This window comes from Equus caballus, chromosome 24 (assembly GCF_041296265.1).
Source record: "Equus caballus isolate H_3958 breed thoroughbred chromosome 24, TB-T2T, whole genome shotgun sequence".
In the NCBI taxonomy this organism is placed as follows: domain Eukaryota; kingdom Metazoa; phylum Chordata; class Mammalia; order Perissodactyla; family Equidae; genus Equus; species Equus caballus.
In genome coordinates this window covers 14,221,378-14,241,085 of record NC_091707.1, presented here as the reverse complement: position 1 = coordinate 14,241,085, position 19,708 = coordinate 14,221,378, and the positions used below count along the sequence as shown (strand labels likewise).

The window sequence follows — 19,708 nt, the reverse complement described above, 5'->3', positions numbered from 1 at the left end:
TAAATTTTAGTATAGTCATACAATGGGTTACTGTGCAGCTTAAAAAGAATAACGTAGGGAATGGCCCAGTGGCACAGTGGTCAAGTTTGTGCACTCCGCTTTGGTGGCCCGAGATCACAGGCGCAGACTTAGGCACTGCTTATCAAGCCATGCTGTGGAGGTATCCCACATATAACATAGAAGAGGATGGGCACAGATGTTAGCTCAGGGCCAATCTTCCTCAGCAAAAAGAGGAAGATTGGTGGCGGATGTTAGCTCAGGGCTAATCGTCCTCAAAAAGAAAAAAAAAAAGAAGAATGCAGCTTTCTAATTCTAAGTAATGCTATAAAGCAATCTCCCCAAAAATATAAAGCCAGTGTACAAAATAAAAGTTTATGTGTAGGAACATGCTTGTCAATGTAATATAATTCTGGAAGAAGTAACAGTGGATGCCTCTAGGGAGAAGACAGGAATAGGGAAACCGACTTTTCAGTATACATTCTTTTGAAACTTTAGCATTCTGTATTATGTGCGTGAATTACTTATTTAAAATGTCTTAAAGGAAATTCATCTTTTAAATGATGTACTATAAGATTCAACTTGAAATAAAAACTACATTACGTTTGCTACTCTTAGTTCTCCTAAATCACAGCAATGATTCTTACCTAAATAATTGTTGAAAGTTTGGTTTAATGAAGTTTGCTTCAATATTTTGTCTTATGCATATTATATGGGTTATTCCATGTTTCTGTAGTATAGGTAGCTATAAAAAAAAGGGGGAAGGGAGGAGAGAGAAATAGTTTAAAATATAAAACATCACCTTACCATAACACAGATGTTTGAAAATACGCAGGACTCAACATTAGAATTAATATAGCCATATCTGAAGCTTAAGTACAGGAAATTAAAGCTAATTTTATATTAATATACCTGAAGTGATCAGCAAGATATTTCAATGATTCAAGATTAATACATTACATGTCCTCAAAAAACTAAGCATTATTTTACATCTGTAATTTTAGAGCCTGATGGGATAAGGTAATTGACTTGGCAAACATATTATATAGTGGTGAAAGGCATGGGCTTTGGAGTCATGAGAGCCCAAGCTCTATATCCCAGCTCTGCTCATGACCTGAGCTCTCTCTATTGCTTAGTTTTCTCATGTGAAAACGGGGAAAACACTACCTAGTTACTGAGTGGTTGTGAGAATTATATAAAATAATACAGTAGCCCCCACTTATCCATGGTTTCACTCTCTGGAGTTTCAGTTACCCAAAGCCAACCATGGTCCAAAATATTAAATCGAAAATTACAGAAATAAACAATTCATAAGTTTTAAATCACATGCCATTCTGAGTGGCGTGATGAAATCTCAAGCCACGCTACTCCATCCTCCCCAGGACATGAATCATTCCTCAGTCTAGCGTTTCCAGCTGTATACACTACCACCTGTTAGTCACTTAGTAGCCATCTGAGTTACTGGATTGACTGTCATGGTATCACAGTGCTTGTGTTCAAATTACTCTTATTTTACCTAATACAGGCACACCTCGGAGTACTGTGGATTGGGTTCCAGATCACCCCCAATAAAGCGAATATCGCAATATAGTGAGTCACATGAGTTTTTTGGTTTCCCAGTGCATATAAATTTGTTTACCCTATACTGTAGTCTTATTAAGTGTGGAAAAGCATTATGCCTAAAAAACCAACATATACACTTTAATTAAAAAGTACTTTATTGCTAAAAAATTCTAACCATTATGTGAGCCTTCAACAAGTGGCAATCTTTTTGCTGGTGGAGGGTCTTGTAAAAAACACATTATCTACAAAGCACAATAAAATGAGGTATACCTGTTAGTGGCCCCAAAGTGCAAGAGCAGTGATGCTGGCAATTTAGATATGCCAAAGAGACGCCGGAAAATGTTTCCTTGAGGGGCTGACCCTGTGGCGTAGCGGTTGGGTTCATGTGCTCTGCTTCAGCGGCCTGGGATTCGCTGGTTCGGATCCCGGGCGCAGATCTACGCACCCCTTATCAAGCCATGCTGTGGCAGGCATCCCACATATAAAGTGGAGGAAGGTGGGCACGGATGTTAGCTCAGGGTCAATCTTCCTCAAAAAAAAAACAAAGTTTCCTTGAAGTGAAAAGGTGAAAGTTCTTGACTTAATAAGAAAAAAATTGTATGCTGAGGTTGCTAAGATCTACAGTAACTTTTATTACAGTATACTGCTTATCACTGTTTTATTAAGTTATTGTTACTCTTTTACTGTGCCTAATTTATAAATTAAATTTTATCATATGTATGTATAGGAAAAAACATAGTATATACAGAGTTCGGTACTACCCATGGTTTCAGGTATCCACTGGGGGGTCTTGGAACCTATACCCTCAAGATAAGGAGGGATTACTGTATATCTAAGGTGTTTGGTATAGTGCCTGAGGCACATGGCAAGTGTTTAGTAAATGGTAGTTACATATATTGACTACAATCTTTATTCCTTAGAGGGGACTACTAAGACATAAACAACTGTTCAACATCACTGACCTAGTTAACAGCAGTACCAGAACCCAAGTCGCTAAACTACTCCCTGCCTCTCCCAGTACACTTCTTCTACTACAAGCCAGAATTAATTTACACAATTCACAGAATCTAATTATCCTTTCATGGTTTGAAATTCCCCTAAAGTTAAAACTGGCAACTCCAGGGGCCGGCCCAGAGGCCAAGTGGTTAAATTCATGTGCTCCGCTTTGGCAGCCCACGGTTTCGCTGGTTTGGATCCTGGGCATGGACATGGCACCACTCATCAGGCCATGCTGAGACGGCATCCCACGTGCCACAACCAGAGGGACCCACAACTAGAATACACAACTATGTACTGGGGGGCTTTGGCGAGAAGAATAAAACAAAACAAAAAAACTGGCAACTCCAAATGATATCTTATTATATTCTGTGGTGCTTTTCGGTTCTATATTTAAAGCAATTTAACATGACAACTCTAGAAATTATCAAATTTTTATTTGCAAGTGATTATAGGTTTCAGTGAATTTACAGATGACATGTTATTTTAGTAGTTAGAATGTAAACTCCATGAGAGCAAGGATTTTATTTGTTCCCTGATTCATATTAAGTACGTGTAACAGTGTCTGGAGCATTGTAGGTGTTCAATAAATGAATGAACAACTCATGGTGGCAAGAGGAAGCAGAATTAATAATCTTGAGTTTACGATATTTTCAGCTCATAATCCTATGTTTAATTCTCACTTTATGCATTAAATAGTCCAGAACAGTAATACTAATAATTCATGAGAGAAGTCATTGAATAATTCATATTCGTTATAGACTGAATGCTTGTGCCCTCTCCCCCACAAATTCCTGTGTTGAAGCCCTAACCTCCAAGGTGATGGCATCAGGAAGATGGGCCTTCAGGAGGCAATCAGATAGATTTAGATGAGGTCAGGAGGGTGGAGCCCCCATGACAGAATTAGTGCCCTTACTAGGGAGGAAGAGACATCATTCCTCTCTCCACCAGGTGAGGACACAGCAAGAAGGCAGCAGTCTGCAAGCCAGGAAGAGGGCCCTCACGGAAACCTAACCACGCTGGCACCCTGCTCTCAGACTTCCCTGTTTCCAGAACTGTGGAAAATAAATATCTGCTGTTGAAGCCATCCGGTCTGTGGTATTTTATTTTAGCAGCCTGATCTAAGAAAAATATGGTTTTCCAAAGTTTTAAATGTTAATTTTTGCAGCAAATTTTCCTATGTCTGGCATAGAGTAGAGTTCAATTATCTTTGTATTTCCTGAGTACATCTTGAGTTAGGGGAAGGGAGGTAAGCATTTGGAAGGATTAATAATTAATCAATGTTCCATATTCACATTTATCAAACCTCCAAAATGAATTCAACATTCAATCCTCTGTTTACATTTGATCTATGATATACAAAGAAGTTTTCATATCTACTTTATTAATGTGAGAAACTACAAGATGACTTAAGTAATTATGGATAAAAATCTATTTTAATCATCTTTGAAGGCACATTAGACTATTACTAAGTAAAAATGAACCTTAATAAAATAGAACCCAAATGTTAATTACAAACAGAATATTTTTTAATTTTCAATATAAAGCAAATTATGACCTTATCTCATACCTACAAACAATAGAAAAATGTTACAAAAAGAAAGTTTACTAGTTATAAAAAGCCTAAATTTGTCCCTTTTATTAAAACTGTATTTGAATGCAATAAAAGATAGGCTTAACTAAATGAGTCTTAGAAAAGGAATTTATTCCCCAAAGTTTCTTTATCTGCATTACTATTATTTGTTGTTGTTGATACATATTTTTGGATGATGGTACAAAAAGAAATATGAGCTGTACTATGGTGACTCAGGGAGGGAAATGATCAAATTTTGCCATAGAAGCTTTTCCTCAGTCTAATAAGACTATGGGGATATTGAGGAGGAAGAGGTTTTAAGGAGACAGATCTGTAAACAAATACTTATAATTTAATGTGACAAACATTTATAAAGTGCAGTGGGAATACAAAAAACAAATAATTTAAAACCATCTTCAAGGCCCGTATTTTGTAAAGACTACATTATTTGGGCAATAACTTGCTTATGTTTATCTTTACAAAGACAGTCATAGTTAAGTATAACTATCAACCCTATCCTTTCCTTGGATTTTTTTTTTTTTTTTAAACCAACACCTCACCTCTCCAACTAGCGGTAATGCCATGAAAATGACTAGGATTACTCTTAAGCCTCAAAAAGCCTTCCAGTTTCAAAAGGAACTACTCTGAAAAACTCCCAATCACGTAAAATTCATAAATATATCAAATTATATGATGAAAGTTTAAAATTCTACAGTTTTTACAAAACTTAATATAAGTAGATATCATACACAACAATACTGACTTCTAAATAGGCAGGTATTGGGGAAAACATTTGTGATACAAAGTTTCACATTAGAATTCAAAGAGAATTAGTAGCACTGTCCTAATTCATAGGGCTGAATCCTCTAAGAAATGGCAGCAACATTGCTACAGATATTAAAATGAGATTTACCCTTTCAACTGTGTAACTGAAGAAATCCATGTCAGTTTGACTATACAGGACACCTACATATACATATAGTGCAATACTTTATAACCTGGAGCATCCAGACCTCTAAAGTCTGGAAAAACAGAAATAAGATTTGAGTCACTTCAATGAAAACACACACGTGTGCATGCACACACTCTTACCCTTGATAAGGAAAGGTTAACTAAAATGTTAAATATCCTTATTTTGGGCTTTAATTGTATCTCATACTGTTCAGAAGGTATGATTAGCAATTACAGATGTTTAATATTTTAGAGGGTAAATAAATTATTAAATAAAGGTCAATTATTCGGTAAATTTTTCAAACACATGTATTTTGTGAGAAAAATAATAACTCATCTGCGTTTCGTGGTGAAACACCTGAGAATCACTTGTCCAGTAAAATGTGCAAAGAGCTTAGGTACTCCAGAGTGACAATAACTGTTACCATGCAATATTTGTGGATCTTCTCTCAAACAAAACTATTACTAATAAAAAAATTTACTCCAAAAAAGTTGGTTAATAAAATCTCTTGATGAACCTAACCTAAAGTTCATACCTTGCTTTTCATAGCAGAAGAATATGGGCCTAAAAACAATCCAGGTAAAATTTCCTAGAAAAAAAATATTGAGATATTTACCATCAGCAATTTAAATCTACACAAAATATGTACCATATAAGCGAATCTGTGGAGTGTTTTCATAGTTGTTGTGATAATTTGCTAATAAGCTTGTTATTTAGGGAGCATTTTCTAGCCACATTGAGCAGAAATGCAGATGTGCTAATATAGACATATCAAATGAGACATTCTGCGTTTAAATACAGTTCCGAGAAGTCAGATATTTGAACTTCCACAATGCATTTTATAAGCGGTTTGGGTAAAATTAGGACAATGTATTGCTTGTCTTTTGGATTAACAAAACATCTCTAATCTTACTTCTATTCTCTGCTATGGTCTAGAAGCAGGCATAAAGAAAATTATCCCTTTGGAATTACACGAAACCTTATTTAACCAAATCAAAAGGAGCACCAGCTACAACAAGATTAGAACTGTTACCTATGGTTAATAATAGAAGTAAAGTATTACTGCAAATTTAAAAAAAGACGAATATCAAATGTTAACCTACTGAAAGAGTTTGAACTGTATGGACAAATACCTTCCTAATAATGAATTAAAACTTATTCTATATGAATTCAATATAGAAAGCTTTCAGTCAGGCTATATCATGCCCTAGACACTAACAGAGTATAATTCTGTAGTTCTGTTCTACGAGACATCATAATTCTTTGTGTATAGGTCTGATTTCTCCAACCAGTTTCTTATGGGCAGAAATTACATTTTATTCATCTTTGCATTCCCCACAGGTCACCAAGAAAGTGCCTCTAAGGTACTCACGTATTTTTTAAAAGTAAATTTTCACTAAGAGAAAAAGGAAATATTTTTAGAAGTCAAGGTTCCCCAGGAATAGGAGACACTGCTTGATCCTGAGGCTAGCAGAGCTGACTGTAAATGATAAGAAATGCAAAAGAAAAATGAACTGCTATGAGGGCTAGCTACCACTTTAATTCATTCCATACAGGCACAGAGTATTCAACTCAGTCTGCTGGAGGACTTCACTATGAGAGTTGACTGGAAATTAGACACAAAGATGAACAATTATTCAAAAGGGTGATTTCCCTTTATGGTCAACTTTCCTGAACTTATATAAACCAGACAAACACAAAAAGCAAAGTGCTTTCAAGAGGGATAAAAATACTGTACCTGTACTCAATTTTTCAGATGAGGAAAAAGAAAGTGACTCATTAAGCACAATCAGATATTACTATGTCCATGGTTCTAATCGAAGGAAGAAAGGCAACAACTCATTTCCCATCTTTTTAAGATCCATCATTAACCTTAAATATGTAATTATTTAAAATACTTAGTGATGAACCTATAGATCATGAGTCAACAGGTCTCAAATCTTTTGTGAAATTAGGTTAAATTATTTAATAATGATAATAATAATATGGGCTTGCTTGAATAAACAAAAAAGATTGTCATACCTGCATCTCTCGTCTCATCGGGTAGGTCCACTCCTTAGAAATGGAAGGAAACACAAGAATAAAAGTAAATAGCATTATGAAAAATGTCGCCCAATTAAAGGTTAAAGATGGGACGTACAAGTGTGGATTTTTAAAAAATACATTATACTTTAAGAATATTCCATAAAAACAGCAGATTCAATTGGCTTCACAAACACCTGAAAATTTAAGTGACAGAAAACAATGATTAAGGTATTCTTTAAATAACTGGACTTCCAAAATTATGATTATGTTACTTCATACAATGGCTGGAATAGCTCATTAATTCTAAGACTAAATATTCCAGACGTTTCTCCCAAAAACTGATCCTCTAAATCAGAGATGTCAAAAAGACTTTTTGTTGTCTATGTCAACTCTAATCAACTGGCAGCAGATAGCTAAAACACTGTGGAGAAAGACTCAGGAAGAAAAGAGTGCTGTGATCAACAAGCAATACTTGCAAGCAACGAAAGAAGAATGTTATGTGATAGTTATTTGCCATCCCTAATCTAAACTGCCAGATGCTTATCAAACAACCTTTTCCATCTCTTACTTGAGTGTAAGACTGTCTAGTTTAATTCCTTTGAAGATACATTTCAAAGTACAGAGTTTATTCTGTCTTTGGAATGCAGACCAAGACAAAAAAGCTGGAAAATAATACAAAATGCCAATGGCAAAAGAGAGAAAATATTTTAAAAGTTAGGAAAAGACAAAAGCAGTTACGGTGAATTAATATGAAGAATCAAATATAGTATAGATAGTCTTCATTTGTAAATGCATTACATTGCAAAAATTTCTAACTTGGTTGCTTAAAATTCAGAATTATAAATAGTAATCAGGTTTCTAAAGTTAAAACTGGAGGGCCAGCCCCGTGGCCAAGTGGTTGAGTTCGCACGCTCCGCTTCAGTGGCCCAGGATTTCGCTGGTTCGGATCCCGGGCACCGACACAGCACTGTTCATCAGGCCACTCTGAGGCAGCGTCCCACACAGCACAACCAGAATATACAACTACATAGTGTGGGGCTTTGGGGAGAAGAAGGAAAAAAAAAAGAAGAAGATCGGCAATAGTTCTTAGCTCAGGTCCCAATCTTTAAAAAAAAAAAAAAACTGGAAAAGTTTTTTTTAAAACCTTTTATTTTGAAATAATTTTAGGATTACAGAAAAGTTGTAAAAATACTACAACGAATTCCCTTTACCCTTCACCCAGCTTCCCCAAGTCAGAAAAATATTTTTAACACATACAGTAGAAATACTATATATCTGTAATAGAAAGACAGAATAATAATCCTGCAATGACAGTCGGCAGTTTTTAATAAAGAAGAGAAACAAAATATTTCGTTTTTAATCCTGAAAATTGGTCTCGGCAATGTAGCAGAAGTAGACTATAAACCCTGAGAAACCATCAACATAATAAAGGTTAAAGAATATTTTAAAAAATATCTTTAAATGCACAGCTGAACCAACAAGAGAGTGAGGGAAATCCCCAAATAGATAAACACACACAAACACAAGAAAGCACAAACCCAGAAGGGTTACTGAGTTGTGAAACAGAGTGTCCTGAGAGGATCTGCTGATTTTCATGGCCTCATATTTCTTTCTGTTCTTGTAAAATGGTGGTGTAAGGGGGCCAGCCCAGTGGTGTAGTGGTTAAGTTCACACCTCTGCTTTGGCAGCCCGGGGTTCACGGGTTTAGATCCAGGGTACAGACCTACATATCACTCATCAAGCCATGCTGTGGTGGCATCCCACATACATAAGTAGAGGAAGACTGGTACAGATGCTAGCTCAGGGCCACTCTTCCTCAAGCAAAAAGAGGAAGCTTGGCTACAGATGTTAGTTAGCTCAGGGCCACTCTTCTCCACCAAAAAGAAAAAAAAAAGGAGGCATAAAAGAACATACAATGAGGCAGTAAATGCCCAAATCTCAATGTACAGCTCAACGAATTTTTACAAACATATATACCGACATAATCACCACCTACAACAAGATTTCCATCATCCCAGAAAGTTCCCTCACTCCTTTTCTCAGTCAATACCTCCACTCTTCAGAGGTGACCAACCAGTGACTTGTACCACTACAGATTACTTATACCTGTTCTTGAACTTCATATAAATGGGACCATACAGAAGTACAATTTTATGTCTGGCTTCTTTCACTCAACCTAATGTCTGTGAGAGTCATCCATGCTGTTGTATACGTTGGTCATGTGTTCCTTTTTACTGCTGTCCAGTAGACCACTGTATAAATATTCCAGAATTTACTCATTCTCCTGTTGGTGGAGATCTAAGCAGCTTCCAGGTTTTGGCAATTATGAATAAAGACACTATGAGATTCTTCTATATGCCCTTTGGTGGACATACGCATTCACTTCTCTGGGATAAATACATAGCGATGGAATTGCTAGATCAGAGGGTAGGCCTATATTTGGTTTTACTAGATACTGCCAAAAGTTTTCCATAACCAATTTACATACCCACCACTAACGTATGGGAGTTCTAGTTGTTCCCCACCATGGCCTTATTTTAAATGGCACTGTACATGTGAGACATAAGACAAAGCCTAGGACCTGTTCAAAGTGGGAAGTCAGATCAAGACCAAAAAGTTGGGACCCCAAAAGGCAACACTGTCAGTGAAAGATAAACTAGGGAGGAAAAAAAAAACAAAACCCTCACCTAATTCCGACAGAAATGAGTACTCTTGCCTTTCTTTAGCTCTGAATACAAGGTTGGTGGTAGTGGTGGGGTGGTGTCTTCCTAACCACAATCTGGCCTTCACTCACGTTTGGTATTAGAATTCAATTATCTTTGTGAGGCCAAGCGAAAATTCAATGTCAAGTGGTCCTGGGTAGATAAGTGTCCGTGGGTTCCTGGGAGAAGCAAATACATTTTCTCTCTGGAGGAACAGACCCTAAACCTAGATCAGAAATAACTGACATAGATAAGTTCCAATGAGCTCACAATAAAAAATCAATTAAAAAAAAGAGGAAATGAGCCACCATGAAAAGCAGATACAAGTGACTCACATTAACTAAGACTGCAGATAGTACAATGAAAAATATAACACATTTAACAAATTTAAAGAAATAGAGTATCAAAAGTATGACCACAGATTAAGAAACTGATTTTTAAGAGAGCCAAAAGGAATATGTAGAAATGAAAAAGAGCAATTAAAATTAAAAACCAGTGGATAGGCTAAACAGAAGAAAGGACAGGGGGGCCGGCCTGGTGGGGCAGCAGTTAAGTTCACATGTTCCACTTCACAGTGGCCTGGGGTTTGCCGGTTCGGATCCCGGGTGCAGACATGGCACCACTTGGCAAAAGCCATGCTGTTGTAGGCGTCCCACGTATAAAGCAGAGGAAGATGGGCATGGATGTGAGCTCAGGGCCAGCCTTCCTCAGCAAAAAGAGGAGGACTGGCAGTAGTTAGCTCAGGGCTAATCTTCCTCAAAAAAAAAAAAGGAGAAGAAGAAGAAAGGTCAGAGATAAAGAGAGAATTTGTGAACTGGAAAACAGAACTGAAGAAATGATCTAGGGAGCAGGCCTGGTGGCACGGTGGTTAAGTGTGCACGTTCTGCTTCAGCAGCCCAGGGTTCACTGGTTCGGACCCCGGGTGCAGACATGGCACCGCTTGGCAAGCCATGCTGTGGTAGGCATCCCATATATAAAGTGGAAGAAGATGGGCGCGGATGTTAGCTCAGGGCCAGTCTTCCTCAGCAAAAAGAGGAGGATTGGCAGCAGATGTTAGCTTAGGGCAAATCTTCCTCAAAAAAAAAAAAAAAGGGAAATGACCTAAATTTGGAGTTGGAAAATACAAGCAGTTAATAGACATACAAGATAGAATTAATAGGCTAACATCCATAGAATCTAAGTTCCAGAAGGGGGAAGAGATAATATTGCACAAGATGTTAATGAGAATTTTCCAAAACTGGTTAAAAACAGAACACCTCAGAAATAGGCAGCCCAATAAATCTCAAGCAGGATAAGGGAAAGAAATGCACAGGTAAACACTGAAACAACAGCACATCAAACACAAAGAGAAGAACTTCTTTTTCCAGACTGAAAGCAAATAGAAGAATGGAAAAGAATAGAGTGCAGAAAACTCACACATATGCAGTCAATTAACTTTCTGGAAAGACACCAAGGCAATTCAGTGGAGAAAGAAAGGTCAACAAGTGGTGCTGGAACAATTGGAGAAATGTCTGGAAAATAAAATGAATCTTGATCCTGATACCACACCCCCCGTACCTGTCCCCACACAAACGTCTTGTCTGTCTTCACTGCTCTATCTACTTCCAATTCTTGATGATGCTGCCTGGCACACAGTAGACCCTCAACAGTTGCTTGTTGAATGAACAAAAAAAACCTACGTGTGCGCATAAACATAAATGCAAAAATGATAAAACTTCTACAAGAAAACACAGGAGAGTATCTTTGCGACCTTGGGAAAAGCAAAGATGTCTTAGAGGGCACAGAAGGTACTAAGTGTAACGGAAAATAATCTTATAAATAAGACTTCATGAAAATTAAAAACTTCTGCTCAATGAAATATACTGCTAAGAAAATGTAAAAAGCCACAAACTGAAAGAAAATATTTGTAATACATATATCCAACAAAAGACTTGTATCCAAAATACATAACATCAGCAAAGCGACAACTTAGTTTTTAAAATAGGCAAAGAATTGAACAGACATGCCAACATGGAAGATACATAAATGGCCAATAGCACATGAAAAGGTGCTCAACATCATTAGTCAAAAGGGAAATTCAAATTAAAACCACTACATATCTCACTTCTAGGATTTATCAAAGAGAAATGAAAATATATGTCTACAAAAAGACTTGCACTGGAATATGTAAAGCATCTTTATTCATCATAACCCTAAATAAAATGTCCAACCATAGTATATTCACACACTGAAAAAGTACTCAGCAATAAAAAAGAATCAACTACTCAAACATCACAATATAGATGAATTTCACATATATTATGCTCAGTAAAAGAAGCCATAAACAAGAGTCCATTTTGCATGATTCCATTTACATGAAGTCCAAGAACAGATAAAACTAAACTATGGTTACAGAAATCATCCTACTTGTTGCCTATTGTGGGTGGGGCAGGGACTGCCTGGAAAGGGATGAGACAACTTTCTCTGCTGATAGAAATGGTCTGTATCTTGAAAGGAGTAGTAGTTACACTGCTATACATATTTATCAAAACTCACTGAATGGCACACTTTGTGTATTATGCTCTATGTAAATTTTACCTCTATTAAAAAAAGAGAGAGCATCCAGACAAAAAAGGCAGATTACATACAAAGCAAAGACAATTAGATTGACCCTGACTCCTGAACTGCAAGAGTGGAAGCCAGAAGACAGAGCAATAACACATTCAAAGTGGTGAAATAAATAATTGTTGATCTAGAATATATGCTCAGAAAATCATCTTTCAAGAACCAGAGTGAAATAAAGACAATTCCATAAAAACAAAAACAGAGAGTTTATTACCAGCAGACTCTTACTAAAGGAACTTCTAAAAGATGTTTTTTGAAGAAAAGGTACTATTTGTCTCTATTTTAATTTCTCTTAGGCATAGAAATCCTAAGTAACTTGACTTCAAGTCCAAGTAGTTTGTCTCCAGAGTCTGTTCTCTTACTCATGACACTATAGTAAGAGAAACATATGGCAAATATATAGTTATATAATATTTTTAATTTTTTAATGTTTTTCTTTTCTTTTTTTTTTTTTGAGGAAGATTAGCCCTGAGCTAACCACTGCCAATCCTCCTCTTTTTGCTGAGGAAGACTGGCCCTGAGCTAACATCCGTGCCCATCTTCCTCTACTTTATATGTGGGACCTCTACCACAGCATGGCTTGCCAAGCGGTGCCATGTCCGTACCTGGGATCTGAACCGGCGAACCCCGGGCCGCCGACACGGAACATGCGAACTTAACCACTGTGCCACCAGGCCAGTCCCTATATAGTTATATTTAAACAAATATTGACTTCGTAAAATAATAATCATGATTAATTTACAAGGATTAACAGAATAGAAATGAAGTATATAACTTCCAAAGCAGTAGACGGGGAGATGTAATCAAATTGTAAAAACTAAATGTTCACCTGCTCCTTTAATTTACCAGTATGTTACAACCTTTTTTGAGTGTGTGAGGAAGACTGGCCCTGAGTTAACATCTGTTGCCAATCTTCCTCTTTTTGCTTGAGGAAGATTGTTGCTGAGCTAACATCTGTGCCCATCTTCCCGTGTTTTATGTGGGATGCCACCACAGCGTGGCCTGATGAGTGGTCTAGGTCCAAGCCCGGGGTCCAAACCTGCAAACCCTGGGCCGCCAAAACAAAGCATGCGAACTTAACCACCATGCCACTGGGTTGGCACCTGTTATAACTTTTTTATAACTGAAAAGTTTTTAAAGAACTGAGACCAAAGACTGTCATTTTAGCCACGCTACCTCAACTTTGAGCATAATGTGTGCCAGGGAATAAGCACACAATAGATGTGCATTTCAGAGATCCATGGCACTAGATTCTATGGATCTTTTTCTTTTTCTTGTCTTTCTTTTTTTTAAAAAAGCCTCTCTGGTACTCTAACAGCCAGCTTTATCTTCTTGAAGCAACTTGTCAGAGCTGTGAGAAAGAAGAAAAGCGATTAAAGAAATGTGTACTTTGAGTTAACCTAAAATGAAATCTCTACATCGTGCATGATAAAGGAAGAAAAATGGGAATATATATAGGAAAATGGTGTACATACATTCCAGGGAATACTTGGCAATATGCCAGAAGGCAGTCACCACCACCGGATAAACATGTGCTTCTTTCTGGAATATCAATTTTACCAAAAGACTTATTTTTGGAGAAAAAAAATATTTTCATTGGCCACTAATTTAAGGTATTCTCATATTAGAACAAACATGAACATATGGGACAGAATGCAAAATTTACCTGAATTTTTAAATGAAACAAGAGGCTTCAAAGAAATTTTGAACTTCCCATAAGGTTGTAGGCAATAGAACATGTATGCTGTATTTATATAAGAAAGATATTATGGGAGGAAAAAGTAAGTTGTATAGTACAGAAAATGAAAAATTATACCTATTCACAGGACAGATAAGTATACAGCCTACTTTAGTGAGTATCACACTTGCTGTAATAAGCATGCATCCTTTGAAACTCAGAAAACTCTCGCAGAAAATTTTATTTGGAACTATTCCTGGTGCTAGCATCAGATCCCCAGCTCAAGAATCTACCCTCTCTGTTTACCTAGCCCTGATTACCACCTATGGAACAAATCTTAAACCTGCCTTGGGGGCCCGGCACCATGGCCGAGTGGTTAAGTTCGCGCACTCTGCTTTGGTGGCCCAGGGTTTCGTGGTTCGGATCCTGGCTATGGACATGGCACTACTCGTCAGGCCAACGCTGAGGTGGCGTCCCACATAGCACAACCAGAAGGACCTATAACTAAAATATACAACTATTTACTGGGGGGCTTTGTGAAGAAGAAAAAAAAGAAAAGACGACTGGCAACAGATGTTAGCTCATGTGCCAATCCTAAAAAAAACAAAACCTCTTTGTCTACCAATTCTGCTAACGCCTTTGGCAGACGAAGATTTTAAAAATCATTCATGCTCACAGTCTTGCTCTGCCAGACATTCATCTGCCTGAACACGTCCCTAATAACCAAGGGTTGCCTCTATCACACACAGTCTGAATCGCAGCCTGCCCACGCTGCTCCTAAAATCCATCACTTTAGAAATGGTAGTATTAATAGGGCAGACTTCCAACAAAACTGCCAACTGATCTATTGTGAGTTACTACTGTAGTTAATTAGTAGAATTAATTTCCCAAACTTTGATGATTAGCCAAGCAGTCCAACTATATTTTTCAAACCAAAGCAAGCCAGCTAAGCCAAAAAAACCCTTAATTGTGAAACACACCATGCTTCTGATAGAAATTAATTCACAAGTGAAAATCCTACAATCATCAACATGAGCTAGAAGGTATCACATATTAAAACATCTTTCAGGCTCTCTGCTTTCTTCTCATACAAAGTCACATGATCTATAAAATTGTGCTTAAGGGATAGGAAAAATGTTATAAAAATGGTCAAAGACCAATACATAAATAAACGCACTAAAGGATATAAGCTGCAACCATCAGATAAAACAAAAACCCAATTCTTATCATCAGATAGATCAGGTGGGTTGAAACACAGAACGTTTAGAATACCAAAATAGATTACAAATTTTACATAGGTCGGGGGAGCAGTTCAGGAAAAAAAATCAGAATACTGTTGCTGAGCTGGACATTTCACAAAACAGAAAATTAGTACTATAGTTCTCTCCTCCAAAAAAAGGCAGTCCTCCAGAATAAGCCCTTTCCTTTAGTTCCCATCCCTAGCTCCAGCTTTGCTTAAACCAAATGACCAACGGAGATTTCACTCTAAAAATGAGTAGGTTGGGAAGATATGGAGAGGCAGAGAGGCATTCAAGTAAGATGACTCTAAATCAGTTATTCTTAAACTTGGCTGCCTCAGCCCAATTAAATCAAAATAGGTGATGGTGGGTCCCCCAGTATGGTTATTTAAAAGCTCCTTGGGTGATTCTACTCTATAGTCAGGTTAAAAAGCACCATTCTAAATTTAAAGGAGCTAAGAGAGGGATCCCCAGTCTGAGATATTAAGCAATTCCTATTTTTGATTCTGTATTATAGGAATCAAAATAAGAAAAATGGAAAGGGTAATATTTAAGTTGTCAAACTACAATTGAAATAAATATTTCACTATCTAAAAAGAAGATAAAACATTAATTTTTGAACTATAAAAATAATAGCCCTAACTATGCAACTAATTTGTTTAAAAATTGGTATTGCAAGAAGTTTTTTCTCTTCCTCACATCTAAAAAACTACCGTAATCTTGCCACAAGTAAGACTCTCCTATCAAAACTAATCAAGATTTTTCCATTAATTCAACATTCATTAAGCTTATGGTATATACCAGACACTGTGAAGTCAAAGACACAGCGGCAAATAAAATAGGGACTTATTGGGTGACTAAGCTTCCTTATGAAACTTTCAGTCTACCATGGAAAATAGCCACTGACCACAATTATAAGTATGATAACTGTTAAAAAGGTGGGTATAAAAGTACCAAGTGCTACAGAGGCTAATAAACCTGGGGGACTGAACTAGTCTGACGGGTGGGTAGACAGGCAGGAGGAGCTGGCAAAACCTGGGAAACCCTCTCCGAAGAAATGACGCCTAAAGTGAGGTTTAACCCAAGAGCAAGTAGTTAATTAGGTGGGAGCAAAGGGAATGTTGGCAGCCATGGCAGGGGAAAAGAGCAAACGCAATACCCTTGAGGTATGGGGAAAGAGTAAAGCATTTCAAGGACTGAGAGAAGATGAGTATGGTGAGGGCGTACCGAGAAGGGAGCAAAGGGAAGAGGAGCTCATAACGGGGTTGGAAAGGTAGGCAGATGCAAGATCACACCTTGCAGATGATATTAAGGATTTGAACTCCATCTTCAAAGCAATGGGAAATCACAGCAACGTTTTAAAAAGGAGTGACAAACTTTCTGCAAAATGATCTAAACACAGCTCAATTTTTGCTAGAACTGTCCTATACAGAAAAGCCTGACCAGCATGTCTTTCAAGAAACTTGGAAGTATTCTTATAGAGGTGATAGGATCATCAAGCTATCATAAAAGCATTCATTAAAATCTCTCTACCTGAATTCCATTTTTATTAAAATAGAAGCAAGATTTGGATTGTAATTTAGCTTTCCACGTAGTGCTTCCTATGTGGAAGAGACTGTGCTGGCTGGTCATGTTACCGTAACTACATAAGACCATTTGACACTTTACATATCTCACTGAAAACTGGAAAATTAACATTCTGTTTTATTAGTCAGTTTATCATAACTCTAAGTCCTATTTAATGGTTACTCACAGTTCTGTCTATCCAGAAAGCACCCTGCATCTGTTGTGGAAATGCTCCTATGGTTTTGGTGGGAGGGCTCCCATGACAAACTTCACTCCCCTAGCCAAGAAGTGGGTATAAGACTGGGCCCCTCATTGTATTCAGCCCTTCAAGGCCGATCCAAAGGGTGGGCATATGACTTAAGTTGGGCCAATCCTCTAGATTTTAAACACTGAAGCTTGGAAAAAGGCACCTTTATTCCTCACTGTTCAAGCTCTGTAAGAGTACCAGCTCGGGGCAGCTGATGGCCAAACTCCATCCCGGCAGAGAAGCCCCAGAAAAAGAAGAGACCCTGAGACAAAGTAGAGGCAAGCACAGATGAGAGGCAGAGGCAGTTCTGATGCATTCCAACACTGTCTAGTCAAGTCCCTGAGACCGGCTGCACCCCTACCTTTCTGGATTTAGTTACCTTTCTTTGTGCTTAAGCTAGTCTGACTTGGTTTTTGCTACTTGCAACCAAAAGAGAACACTCAATGCCATGAAATAAGGAATGAATTGGCTTTCAACAGATAATATCTGCATCGTTATCTACTAGGCTTTATGCGTTACTTCTGTCACACAGGAAAGAACAAAGCTATATTCGCAGTAGGATTTTATAATTTTTGTAGGGATAAGACATGTTATATACACAATAAAAAATTAAATGCGAAGTCTTGCAAACATTTTAAACTGGGGCAGGGAATAAACGAGGCGTGTTAAAAAGAACAATGTATTGGGAATCAGGAGCCCACGGTCCTCACTGTGCTACTGTGTCACCTTGGCATCTCACTTTTTCTCACTAAGCTACAATTTCTTCACCTGAAAACGGGGAACGCTCTACATTATTTCTAAAGTTGCTTCCAGTACTGAAATTACTGAATCATTTTGAGAATATAAAAGCATATCCCATTCACATAATTCCATATTAAACAAAGAAAAAGTGTAAACTCATTTTTTAACTAAGCTAAATTCGACTTTTCTTTCCTACTTAAGTGTCTACTCTTAAAACACGAAATTCTCAAGGATTACTACCTCAAGGAAAAGATCCCTCCAAACAAGAAACTGCACCCTTAGTGAAGATATTCAATAGAATGAATATCTGGTATAAATTGAATGGTCTCTTAAAAATTGAGCTCTATTTTTCCAGTTACTTTTAAGCTGTTTAAAACTAGAAATTTCAGATTTCTTTCTCTTGATCCTATTAAGGCTGAGTATCCTTGTCCTATTACTAATTTCGTCTTCAGAAAATTCTAACTTAACAGCCTGCAATACCATAAACTATTTTGCACTAGTAACAGATAGGAAAAACCTCAGTGCAAACGTTAGGCAGGGAAGAAGTACGAAGGAGCCCGAATTAGAAATCAGGACACCGAGTTATAACGCATTTTATTCTAAATATTAACTTCGCTCCAAAGGGCGAGTTTCCTGATTGAAGTTTTCAGATTCAAACCAACTAGCTTTATGACATTTTATTCGGCGGGCCAGTTTTGCGTCAACAACCAGAGAAGACAAGACGAAGCCAACCGCTCCGGGAAACTTTTCCCAGGCGCGCGGCCCACGGTCCGCCCCGGAGCGACTCGCACGCGGCCGCGCCCCGGCCGCCGACGCCACCGCAGGCCCCGGCCGAGCGCGGCCGCGGCGCCGCCTCCGCTGGGCCGAGCGCCGCCCGGCTCCGCAGGCGAGGACCGCGCCTCCCGCGGGTTCGGCGGAAGGGCGTCGGGGCGCCGGCGGGAGGCGCCGGGAGCCGGACGCTCGACGGTTGGGCCCGGGCTCGCCGCTCGGCCGAGGGGCCGCGAGGGGCGGCCTGCGCGCGGCGTCCGCGGGCAGACTCACCTCGGCGTCCTCTCGGCACGGGGGGAGCGCGGGGAACTCCAGCTTCACGTCCTCCATGGCCCTGCAGGCTGCGGGCGGCGGTGGGAGGGACCCGGCCCGACGCTCGGGCTGGCGGCGGCGGCGGGAGGAAGGAGGGCCGGTGGGCCGGAGGGCTGCCGGCGGGCAGCAGGCTTACAGCGAACACGGGCGGACCAACGGGTCCCGGCGGCTCCGGCGGCGGCCACAGCCGGGAAGACGCGGGCGGGGCGGCTCGCACCCGGCCGCCATGCTGCCGCCGTCTCCCTCCCGGGTCTCCGCGCCCCTCAGGCTGCCCGGCTGCGGAACAGGCACGAGCCCTACAACCGTCTCCCTCTCCTCCGCCCCCCGCGGCGCCCCAGCCAATCGCCACCCACGCTCGCCTCCGGCGCGCCCCCGCGGCCGCCAGGTGTCAGCGCGCCGCCGCCCCGCCCCTTCGCGGGAGCGCCGGCGCGAGGGGCGGGGCAGGGGCGGGGCCGCGGCCGGGGCGCCTGGGCTCTGCGGGCCGGGCCGCGGTGGCTGGGGGAGCGACCGAGGCCGAGAGGCGGGGGCCGCTGAATCCGGCTCGGCCCTTTCCCGGCAGGACGCGAACCCCTTCATCCCAGCCCCAAGAAGCTGACGTTCGAAAGGAAAACCGGCCTCAGAATCCCGCGCAATGTGGGTGAGGGTATAACCAGAAGAGTAATAAATGAAGAGTTCATCTTGAAATTATACTAGACAGAAAATGAAACACCCGTCAATTTAAACAAATTGAAATGGTCGACTTTTAA

The 19,708-nt window shown here is 39.5% G+C and overlaps 1 protein-coding gene across 2 annotated transcripts in view; it reads right to left on the bottom strand.

The window, feature by feature from the left end:
• STYX (serine/threonine/tyrosine interacting protein) overlaps window positions 1–19,368 on the bottom strand; it is a 33,585-nt gene extending 14,217 nt beyond the window's left edge. For both annotated transcript variants that reach the window (XM_023627739.2, XM_023627740.2), the window contains exons 1-4: window positions 18,924–19,368; window positions 7,104–7,136; window positions 5,617–5,670; window positions 645–742 (exon numbers count right to left, since the gene is read on the bottom strand). In XM_023627739.2, the coding sequence (XP_023483507.1) occupies window positions 645–742; window positions 5,617–5,670; window positions 7,104–7,136; window positions 18,924–18,980 (242 nt within the window). In that variant the 5' untranslated portion in view covers window positions 18,981–19,368. The remainder of the gene's footprint in view (window positions 1–644; window positions 743–5,616; window positions 5,671–7,103; window positions 7,137–18,923) is intronic.
• Window positions 19,369–19,708: the final 340 nt, after the last annotated feature.